The 11016-nt window shown below is 40.1% G+C and overlaps 4 protein-coding genes across 4 annotated transcripts; 3 read left to right on the top strand and 1 right to left on the bottom strand.

The window, feature by feature from the left end:
• Positions 1 to 1234: 1234 nt before the first annotated feature.
• Positions 1235 to 5530, top strand: svbp (small vasohibin binding protein). Its single transcript, XM_028576177.1, has 3 exons — positions 1235 to 1468; positions 2327 to 2461; positions 3683 to 5530. Exons 2-3 carry the CDS (start codon positions 2348 to 2350, stop codon positions 3767 to 3769), a joined length of 201 nt encoding a protein of 66 aa, XP_028431978.1. The 5' UTR covers positions 1235 to 1468; positions 2327 to 2347; the 3' UTR covers positions 3770 to 5530.
• Positions 5531 to 7322: 1792 nt separating this feature from the next.
• Positions 7323 to 8483, bottom strand: LOC114553950 (histone H3). Its single transcript, XM_028575430.1, has one exon. It carries the CDS (start codon positions 8396 to 8398, stop codon positions 7988 to 7990), a length of 411 nt encoding a protein of 136 aa, XP_028431231.1. The 5' UTR covers positions 8399 to 8483; the 3' UTR covers positions 7323 to 7987.
• Positions 8484 to 8654: 171 nt separating this feature from the next.
• Positions 8655 to 9902, top strand: LOC114553956 (histone H2A). The gene has a single exon (XM_028575436.1). The coding sequence runs from the start codon at positions 8788 to 8790 to the stop codon at positions 9169 to 9171; it is 384 nt and encodes a 127-aa protein (XP_028431237.1). The 5' UTR covers positions 8655 to 8787; the 3' UTR covers positions 9172 to 9902.
• Positions 9903 to 10368: 466 nt separating this feature from the next.
• LOC114553963 (histone H2B 1/2) lies at positions 10369 to 10765 on the top strand. The gene has a single exon (XM_028575442.1). The coding sequence runs from the start codon at positions 10376 to 10378 to the stop codon at positions 10748 to 10750; it is 375 nt and encodes a 124-aa protein (XP_028431243.1). The 5' UTR covers positions 10369 to 10375; the 3' UTR covers positions 10751 to 10765.
• Positions 10766 to 11016: the final 251 nt, after the last annotated feature.

Raw genomic sequence — 11016 nt, forward strand, 5'->3', positions numbered from 1 at the left:
TGAAGTGCTCCGCTGTATAAGGCAGGGATGCCCGATTTCTCCCAAACTGTTTATTCTAGCCACCCAATCTCCTATAATGTTCATTAATCACAACCCCAACTTGCATAGGATCTCAATATTTGACAAGGTATTTAAAATTAGTCAGTTTGCAGACGACACAGCAATCCTTTTAAGGGATAAGTTCATGGTTGATGTTGCCCTTGATTCAGTATCAATTTTCTCTAAAGCTTCAGGATTAACCCTCAATATTAAAAAATTTGAGCTACTTCCCATTCACTCATCAACTGATTCTATCATCTCATCTATTGAGGTTAAAGCTGAAGTGAAATACTATTAGAAGGGAAGATGTTAATTTTTCTAACCGTTTAACAGATATGAAGAAATCGTTGAGTCGCTGGCTTACTAGAGATCTCACTATCTTTGGTAGAGTCACTCTGTCTAAATAAGTAGGTATTTCCAAAGTAATTTATCCCTGTCACTCCCTATATGTTTCTTCCGGTAATGTTAAGAAAGCCAATTCAATCGTTTTCCAATTCCTGTGGAAAAACAAAACCCATTATATTAAGAAATCACAGCTGGTTAAAGAGTATGATATGGGTGGTATTAAAGCATTGGACTTTGAATAAATGTTTGGGACCTTTAAGATTAACTGGTTGAAAACATATCTATCACAACCAGATTCTATGTGGTTTCACATACCCAGACATCTATTTAGGAAAGTAGGAGGGCTTGATTTTCTTCTGCAATGTGATTTTGAGGTGACCAAATTTCCTGTTAAGTTGTCAAACTTCCACAAACAAGTTCTCCAATATTGGAAAATTATATTTACCCATAACTTTTCTCCACATGGATCTACCTTATGGAATAATAGGGTCCTTATAATCAATAGGAAATCATTGTTTAGGTATGATTGGTACGAAAAGGGCATTGTATTTGTGAATGATATTATAGATGACAATGGTAACTTTTTGGAATATAAAGCTTTTTTAGACAAATATAATCTAAACTGTACATATAGAGAATACAATAAGATCTGTAAAGCAATACTTGTACCATTATTATATTGCTCACGTCACATTTACATTGTCTCTGTCAGTTGGAGGCTGCGCAGTAAAGCAAGAGATCACCGGAAAAGTGCTTCTAATAGCCTTCACTGGTCTCCGTCCAGAGCAACGGGGTCTATTGGTCCATTATATATATGTCAATGGTTACGCATCCAGTGGAAATCCCCGGCAGGGGAAGTTTTAAGTTTACCCATTTAACAGACAGAAGAAGAAAAAACGGAACCCGCACACAGCAGGAACCTTTGAACGAACGCTGCAAAACTCGGATTTGTTTATTGGTGACACCTGGGGAACAGCTGTTTTTGATCGGCTAACGTTGGTAGCTAGCTAGTTACAGACAACTTACTGGCTAACGTAACGCTAATCAAAGTATATTACTGGTTTCCGCCTTGTACAATTTAAAGGTATGTACGCCATTAACTGGAATAAACGTGTTATTGTTGGTTGGATCTTACTCTATAAAAAAGTGAACAACAGCTAACGTTAGCTAGAGTAGCTAAAGCAAAGATCCTTTCTAAACCGTCTCCGGCTAAAGTTAACGTTATAGCCATTTATATCTGTGGTTTAAAGCGTTAGCTAAATAACGTTTAACTTAATGGTACGTTCGCTTAAATGTAATAGGTAACGGTTAGCCTACCGCTACACTAAAGAACAAGATTTAAGACCTCTAATGCACGGTTACAATTTGCTCTCCTATTCAACACACAACTAGCTAACGTTACTACATTCAGTAACGTTATTTTAAGTAATTATACATTGAGAAATGATTCACTTGTTGTAATTCGTACGTATGTGTTGATCAAGGGCTCGGTCGAAGACTTGTATGTTGGGTTTACTTAAAAATATCTCAAAAGTTTTTTGGGGTGATTTTTAAGCACGACTCTAACTTTACAGTAGGGAGAAAATTTAGAATATCACCATATTTTTGACCAAATACCTCGATATCGATACCGCTATTAACAATATTCTAGTGTTGACTATTGGTGCTTTCACAAAATATTTACACAATGAGATTTTTGATAAATAATCATCAGTGGGTAAAGGCAAATAATAGAACAGTCTGGTAAGTTCAGAAAATGACATCACTTTAGTGTAATGCAGCATTTAAAACCAGGAAAAGACAACACTTATGCCATATTACGATATCCAAAATCTAAGACGATATCTAGTCTCATATCACGATATCGATATATTGCCCAGCTCTACTTTACAGTAAATATTGTCAAAAAAGTCAAATATCTTATTGCCTCAAACCCACCCAGGTTGATTGGAGGGCTGTTGCCATGGAGCCTGCCTGCCGTAAAGACAAGCCAAAGCTGAACTCTACACCGACCAGAGGAGACAGAGCCAAACAGAAGTCCGCACAGCAAGAGCTCAAACAACGACAGAGAGCAGAGGTGACTAACATCACCCTTTTTAAATTACTTCTCACTCCTTCAAACTGTCTTTATTTAAAAAACATTCAAAGACAGGCAGTCATTGCTTCTCACTCCTGAAAAACAGAGATGGGGATTTAAAGGTCCAATGTGTAGGAATTTCTCCCATCTAGCGTTGAGATCATATATCAACTGTCTCTCTCGGGCCACGCAGTTCAAAGTACGTATTACAGCTACGGTATCCTTCACTCTTTTTTTCTGATGACGCCGGTCTCTTGCTCTTTTCAATATCCTTTTTCTTTCTAAGGCGAAGAAGAAGACTCCTGTTCTTGAAATTTGAATACGTGTGCTCCTCCATGTTTCCTTCTTCAAACTTGCTGGGGTCGGGAAGCTACGATACCCATTAGCAGCATTAGCAGTACCTGTTAGTTTATCATGTGACAGCGAAAACGTGAAAGGCGGAGCAGTATGTCCTATATGTCCCTTACCGGCTAACGTATTTCAAGATGGCGCATGAATATGGAGCGTCTACCCCAGTTCATGCGAAAGCAAATGTAAAATGTCAATCCAAAAGGAATACTTCGAATTGATGGTGGTGGTAAATATTCATGAAAAAGGACAAAGTTTGTGAACGGGCTACACAGATTTTGATAATTAACGACTAAACACGTTAGACACTGGACCGTTTAAGTCGCACACACTCTGTCCTTGAAAGACTTGATATCCGTATTTGTAAACAAAACTTTATTGTATTGTTTTGGTACATTAACATTAAGGAAATGGACCAATTCCCTCCCTTGTTATGCGGTCACCGATCACTGTAAGCTGCAGCAACACCATGACAAGCACACCTGCAACTGTTTGGCTATTATAACTTAATGCTTTGAAGAAAAGCTTTCATTTAGTTTTAGTTTTCATATCGCATTGCAGTAGCCTTTTTAAAGTGATCATATCAACCAAACTAATCAACGCTGATACGGTATGCTAATAGATAAAAGAGTGATGATACAGCACATGCTTTGAATGCCTTAGATATAGCTGTGCAGTGTTCTAAGCAGACCGGATGGCATGCAGCAGATGACAGAACGCTCATTCTAACCATAAGGGACTCAAGAGTTGACTTTGACTTGTGACCAAAGACTTGAGACCTGACTTGGACCTGCAAAAAATGACTTGAGCATCTCTGCATTTTTTTTTTTTATAATCCACTGCGTCAACTTTCTTCCCTTCTTTTATTTACAGATTTATGCCTTAAACAAGGTGATGACAGAGTTGGAACAGCAGCAGTTTGAGGCCTTTTGTAAACAGATGCAATCACAAGGAGAATGAGTCCCGCCTTCCTTTTTCATCTGGACCAGGACCCTGTCACCCTGCAAAAACACCATGTACCGATATACAATCACACACTTATACTTACGCTGATGCTTGATAAGACAATCTTTCTGCTCTTGATGTGTTAACGATTCAGATTCTTCACTCTGTAACCTGAATATGCTGGAGAGTATTGTTATAATTACCTGACCTGATTGGTAACTGAAAGCATTGTGGGTAAAATGTGGCCAAACAGGATCAGTAATCAGACTTGCATATTTCCTACAAACACATCAGGTCACTGATATTTCCTTTACATAAATATCAACCTTTTGTTAAATGCATGTAATTGTTAAACTGGGCTTGCATGCTCTTTTTTTTTTTTGTATAATACTGGCAAACTTTAAATTCACATGCGTTGAGATTTTGAAGTTGACCAGGTCAAACACAAATGAGCTGTCAGTTAACTCGCCAGAGAGGCACCAGAGTTAATAACTCTGGAAGGGCAACAGTTATGCATTTTCTCCGCTGGTCAGAGACCTTAAACAAACGCACAAGATGGATTGTTGACACCGAACCATTTGAGAAGCCGTCATTGGAAACCGTTTGGAGAAGGGCAGACAACACTTTCCAAAAATACATACCTGCCGTGCGATTGGATGAACCGTCTGTCTATCACATCCACCGTTGTTTGAGTGAAGAGTAACGGCCGTCACACACACCTAAACCACGTCACTAGCTACCAAAAGCTCCTCACTGGACTCTGATTGGTTCGTTAAAGCACACTCTAAAAAAGCTTTGAAGCTTGGGTATCATCCGCCCATCGCGTCTCAAGTCGGGAATACATTGTACTGTAAGCTAGGGTTGTACAATTAATTGCAAATGTGTCAAAATCGCAATATGGACTAATGCAGAGTTCAAAAGGGAGTCTGGAACCCCTAGGGGGTCCTCAGAAATGCTGCAGATGGGCCACCAAATTACTGATAGATGGTTTAAAAAAAAAAAATGTCTGAAAATATACATTAACATGAATCCAACATATTATTAGTAAAGACACATCATTTTTAAATGTACACAACAATGATGATAGGCTTATTGGCCTATAGGTAAAGTAGCCATATGGTTGACTTCTACATACAGTTAAGCTTAAGGATTCAATGTGCCACATTTCAGCATTAAAACTTGTTTAATATGAACCAGTTTAATATGCAACTCAATTTTATGCAATATACGTAGTATGGGGTCCCTGCTTCGTCTCTAATCAGCTAGGGTTCCTTGGCCTAAAAAAACGTTGAAGACCCCTGGACTAGTGCAATATCCAAATTGCAGGTGGGTCGCAATATTTGTTAAAGGCAAAACCAAACCATTCTGAATTAAGTATTGTGGTACTGCCGAGACGTCGCAGCCTACAAATTGTATCCAACAGACTAAGTCCTTGCAAAAATCACATTATAATCAATTTCATTTTAATATTTTTCAATGAAAATGAGAATAATGATACAAAATTGATCATTCCCTCCAATAGGTGCCCTTAATATGCCAGTGTTATTGGTGCTCACTTTGAACACTATCTTGTGAACAACATTGTATGCAGTGCCACCTGGCCTGTACATATTTAATATAGCATTTCATTGTCACATTAACGTTTTGCAATCCAAACAACTTCTATTTATGACTGATAACTGTAAAATATTTATACTAAGTACAGTATGGCATCCACTTGGACTTGAGTTAAACATTTTTGATTGAATGAAAATAAAAGTGAGTTTTAAAAAATAAGTGTTTTTATTTATTAGTTTCTGCATTTTATCCATATAAAGACATCCATGTAAAATCGTAGCTAAGAGTTGTGGCTACATGTCTAATCTCATCTTCCTTTGTAACTCCTGGCTCCTGTTCTTTAAATCTGGTTTTAGATTAATATAATCCTGTTAATTGATATTCAGTTAAATGTTTGAGGATTGATTTGTTAGTTTTCTCGAGTAACGGTGCACTCTTATTTTGAAATAAATGCAAATGAGTAGAGAGCTGAAACCATTATCAGCATTCATATGATTGGCTAAGAGCTGATGTTGTGATTGCAGTTTGAGCGTTTAGTGACCAGGCCAGGACAGTTAATAATATTAAATCATCTGTGTAGTTTAGAGACAATGGTAAAAAGTACCTAAGGATATTTACTCAAGCACTGTACTTAAGTACAATTTTGAGGTACTTGAACTTTACTTGAGTATACAATATTTCCCTCTGAAATGTTGTGTAGTAAAAAGTCTCATAAAATGGAACTACTCTACAACTACCTCGAAAGTGTACGTAAAGCTTTAGTGCGTAACTTTTTTATTTTTTTAAGATTATTAGCGCCACTGTAGGACTCCGCCAACATGGGGCAAACGCTCTTACTGGGTGTGCTAGAGGCCGCCCCTAGTGCGTAACTTTTTGATATTAATGAACGTCTGTTACATTCAAGCCATTGCCAAATGAGTTGCTACAAAGCTAATTAAGACTATCAGCTTGATCGACGATGAAGTGAAGGAGATGTGAGCGAGCAGGAACAGGGAAGGTAGAAAAGCCGACGTGCATCCTGTCTGTGAAGAGTTTTCTCTCAACAAAAGCTGAGATAGGCATATGATGTGTGTAAAACTATAAAACTCACTTGTACCTGGCTCCGTTCCAAAGTAATATGAGCAACCAAACAGAAATAATTAAGACATTGCAACATGAATTGTGTTCCACTCGGTTTACTTGTAAACATGTAATTGTTTAAATAAATTTGCATGCAGTGAACTTATGCAATCGACATGGAGTCGTCTGACCATTTATTCTGTACTGAGGCCGCTGTGGGGTCTCATTCAATTAGCAAGTAAATTACTTTACTTTCAATTTCATGAATAGGCCCTTTAAGTAATTAAATAAGTAAGATTGATCCGGCTAACCCAGAAAACCACCGCAACAGTTGTCGAGATATTTCAGTCTGGACAGACAGAAATCACCAAACATAATGAACTGGGAAGGATGCTTCGAAGGTGAAATGTTAAAATACAGAAGAGAACACGTTTTGTAAGACAAAGTTTTACAAAACTTTTAACTGGGAATAAAAAATAAGTGTAACACCACAGTGTAACAGAGACGTATGAGCTGGATACAGGCTGAGACAGAGAGGCTGAAGACTTCAAGATAAAAGCATGTATTTTATTAAAGTTATATTCCTTTATTTCTTCAGAAAGAGTCATATCAAACATGTGACAAACTGGAACTTGTCACTTTACTTCATACTGTGCAACTTCCGTTTGCAAAAAGGGAAATATACTCACTCTAACCTCAAATGATGACAAGCGATGACATGAGTTTAGTTTAAAATTTTGAATTTCAGCAGGTAAACTGCAGTCTGGAGGTGTCTTAAGGCCAGACACTACAGGCAAAAAAAATGTTCAGACAACCCAAATACACAGCCAGATGTTTATTTTATTATTGCCTCTTTGCACATTTAAACATAACATTTCAAAAAACTTGCAATACAAAAAAAGAATTGTCTTAATGTCAGTAATCAACTGGGGAAGTTTCATGGTGAAATCTTTTATTTTTATAGTATATAGTATAGTATAGTGTCCTTAAATGTGTATTCTGAGGAGAGGATCTTGTAGCAGGACTTTTCTGCTGGTGCTTTATCGCCCTCTGCTGGTTAAACTGTTCCACTGAACAGGATTAAACTAATAAATGTGAACTGTTCAGTTCTTAATTTAACCGCCAGTTTTTTCACATTGTTCTAATTATTCTTATTTATAGAAAAATGTCTCTCCTGAGCCAACACAGCTTATTTCAACATAAAATTCGTTCAATTATAGTTACTTAACCGACAAATTAATAAGCTACTTCTGTTTTTTAGTCAATTATAGATTTGTTTATTTTTTTCGAAATTGACTTCATATGTCGGCATTGTATTCATGTAAAGATCACTCCACACATCTGTGTAGGTTTTATACGACTTCACATTCAGATCACGGTCTGTGAATAGGAGTGAAAATATTAAAGGTTAACAGCAGTTCAGCAGAAGTTATATACAAGCGTTGGCGTTTTCTCGTTCTTCGACTTCACTTCAGCTCACGTGCCAATACTTCATAATAAGTACAGGTTGTGGGTTTCGTGTTTAAGACAGAATAAAAATAAAAAGGAAATACTCTTTAAGATGATTTGGTGGCTCTTAAAAGAGCCTTTGTGGTGTGTGGAGAAGCAGCAGACAGTTTAAGCCCTCTCTCCGCGGATGCGGCGGGCCAGCTGGATGTCTTTGGGCATGATGGTGACCCTCTTGGCGTGGATGGCGCACAGGTTGGTGTCCTCGAACAGGCCGACCAGGTAGGCCTCGCTGGCCTCCTGCAGAGCCATGACGGCGGAGCTCTGGAAGCGCAGGTCGGTCTTGAAGTCCTGAGCGATTTCTCGGACCAGGCGCTGGAAGGGCAGCTTGCGGATCAGCAGCTCGGTGGATTTCTGGTAGCGACGGATCTCTCTCAGAGCCACGGTACCGGGCCTGTAACGGTGAGGCTTCTTCACTCCGCCGGTGGCCGGGGCGCTCTTACGGGCAGCCTTGGTGGCCAGCTGCTTCCTGGGGGCTTTTCCTCCGGTGGATTTACGAGCGGTCTGCTTGGTTCTTGCCATGGCTTTTTCTCTCTACAATCAAGAAAAATGTAAAGCGAAAAGGAGAGACCCACGACTCTTAAAGTGTGGGACCGGATGTAAGATCTGGTGTCGCAGCTTAAGACCTCCGGCTCGGCGGCTCCTGATTGGTGAGGGGCTCCTTTGGAGCTTAGCACCGCCTCAATGAGCAACCCACCGCCCGAATCTCCGTCGCTTATTGGCGGACAATCCTTTTAAAAAGTCCGCCAAAAAAAATGTGAGAGCGGGCCGCCTTCTGCTGCTCTGCTGGAAGCCTTTTTTCTGGTTGGAGGGCCAGGAAGCTGCGCGGTCCTCTCCGTGGACATAAATAGGAGGGTTTCGGCTGTTGGGGAAACACTTTTCTGAGTCGAGACTCACGAGAGCATCTAAAAATGTCTGGAAGAGGGAAAACCGGAGGAAAAGCCAGAGCGAAGGCAAAGACCCGCTCCTCCCGTGCCGGGCTCCAGTTCCCAGTCGGCCGTGTCCACAGGCTGCTCCGTAAAGGAAACTACGCTCAGCGTGTAGGAGCCGGCGCCCCCGTCTACCTGGCGGCTGTGCTGGAGTACCTGACCGCTGAGATCCTGGAGCTAGCTGGAAACGCTGCCCGCGACAACAAGAAGACCCGTATCATCCCCCGTCACCTGCAGCTGGCTGTCCGCAACGACGAGGAGCTCAACAAGCTGCTGGGCGGAGTGACCATCGCTCAGGGCGGCGTGCTGCCCAACATCCAGGCCGTCCTGCTGCCCAAGAAGACCGAGAAGCCCGCCAAGAAGTAAATACCCGGAACTGGCTTTTACCGACACAACAAAGGCTCTTTTAAGAGCCACACACTTTACTCAAAGAGCTTTGTTTGTGTCGCTGAAAGAAAAATACTTACTGTAAAAGTCATTAGGCCTACTATGAAATATCCCCATGGATAGTTTTATACCATAATGAGTAGGCTAGGCCTATAACTTCGAGAAAACAATGCGGTCACCATTTTGGAAATAAACTATTGTTAAGGCTGCTACTTGAAGACTAAATGAACATTGAACTGAATAAGTCTTTACACTCTACTTTATCTCAGGTATTTTTATTTTTTATTTTACGCCATCGGTTTAGGCTATTTGATAACTTTAGTTTCTTTGAGATTTTGCATACTCTAAATATAATCGTTCGCTGTTCATTGCAACAATGGCTTTAACAAAATCTAAACTACAAGATTGCCTTGATGCCTCCAGGAGTGTCCACTGGACTTCAAAGTTTACTAAACATCTGAATTTCGTTATTTATTGAAGAGGAATAACCCCTTAAATGAACCATCTCTTTTTCGAGGGGGGTCCTTGTTTCAGAATAAACACAAATCTTGATATAAATTACTGATTCATCTGGACAGGCATTTTTGTTTAGTAGGCTAGTCCATGAGAGTCATGGCAGGATGTGTAACGGTACAGCTAATTTTCATCTTCATATCCTAAAATCAACCATGTCTTGATATTTCGCTTTTTGCTGTTGTAGACTATCACTTTTCACCAACATAACATAACTTAACTGTCTATAAAAGAGGTTATAATACAATTATGTTATAACAGGTTTTTAAACAAAGTAAGTCATCATAATAAACTGTTTTATTAAAGTCATTAAAAAACAATAGTAGTCAAGTGATTTTTAGAAAATTATGTCTCCTATGTAGTTTACAGCCGTGTTAATGGTGTAGCAAAGCGAGACTAATGCTGTGGTGATATTTCTTATGAACACATCGAGCACTTTCTCTTTATTCAGTCAATCATATTCACAAGACACATTACTTTTCTTTGATTCCTGAGTAAATAAATCATCTCACAGCAACGGCTACTTGTTCAGCGCATGCTCAGTCCCGCGCACAGAAGACAACCAATCCTGTGCGAGCAACAGCACAGTCATATTTGCATCGAGTGGATACAAATTGAACGTTCGGCGGTGCGTCAGTAAATTTAGTTATTGAAACTCTCAGAACTAATCATGCCTGAGCCCAGCGTCAAAGCGCCCAAGAAGGGCTCCAAGAAAGCCGTCTCTAAGGCCGTCAGCAAAACCGGCAAGAAGAAGAGAAAGACTAGGAAGGAGAGCTACGCCATCTACGTGTACAAGGTGCTGAAACAGGTCCACCCCGACACCGGTATCTCCTCCAAGGCCATGGGCATCATGAACTCGTTTGTGAGCGACATCTTTGAGCGCATCGCCGGTGAGGCTTCCCGTCTGGCTCACTACAACAAGCGCTCCACCATCACTTCCAGGGAGATCCAGACCGCCGTGAGGCTGCTGCTGCCCGGGGAGCTGGCCAAGCACGCAGTGTCAGAGGGCACCAAGGCCGTCACCAAGTACACCAGCTCCAAGTAAATCTGCTGGGAGACCAACCACACAACGGCTCTTTTAAGAGCCACCCACTTCATCTAAAGAGGTTTTTTCCTGTTATCATTGAAAAACGTATCCATGTTTAACACTATAAAATGACTTCAGGAATGTTCAGGTTATATATAGTAAGGGAGGATGAACTGTAGAGTAAATGGGAAAAGCTCAGCATAAAATCATATACAGTGAAACCGGATGAGATAAAGAAGTGCTTTTTGAGTATAATATTATCCAGCCATAATTTCAGAGGGGGT

This window comes from Perca flavescens, chromosome 4 (assembly GCF_004354835.1).
Source record: "Perca flavescens isolate YP-PL-M2 chromosome 4, PFLA_1.0, whole genome shotgun sequence".
NCBI classification, from domain to species: domain Eukaryota; kingdom Metazoa; phylum Chordata; class Actinopteri; order Perciformes; family Percidae; genus Perca; species Perca flavescens.

What these genes read in the sequence shown, in the direction of transcription:
- svbp (XM_028576177.1), top strand. Translation starts at nt 2,348, where the DNA reads ATGGAGCCTGCCTGCCGTAAAGACAAGCCAAAGCTGAACTCTACACCG. An exon ending in AACAACGACAGAGAGCAGAG is followed by an intron (nt 2,462 to 3,682) that starts GTGACTAACATC and finishes TTTTATTTACAG; the next exon opens with ATTTATGCCTTAAACAAGGT.
- LOC114553950 (XM_028575430.1), bottom strand. Translation starts at nt 8,398, where the DNA reads ATGGCAAGAACCAAGCAGACCGCTCGTAAATCCACCGGAGGAAAAGCC.
- LOC114553956 (XM_028575436.1), top strand. Translation starts at nt 8,788, where the DNA reads ATGTCTGGAAGAGGGAAAACCGGAGGAAAAGCCAGAGCGAAGGCAAAG.
- LOC114553963 (XM_028575442.1), top strand. Translation starts at nt 10,376, where the DNA reads ATGCCTGAGCCCAGCGTCAAAGCGCCCAAGAAGGGCTCCAAGAAAGCC.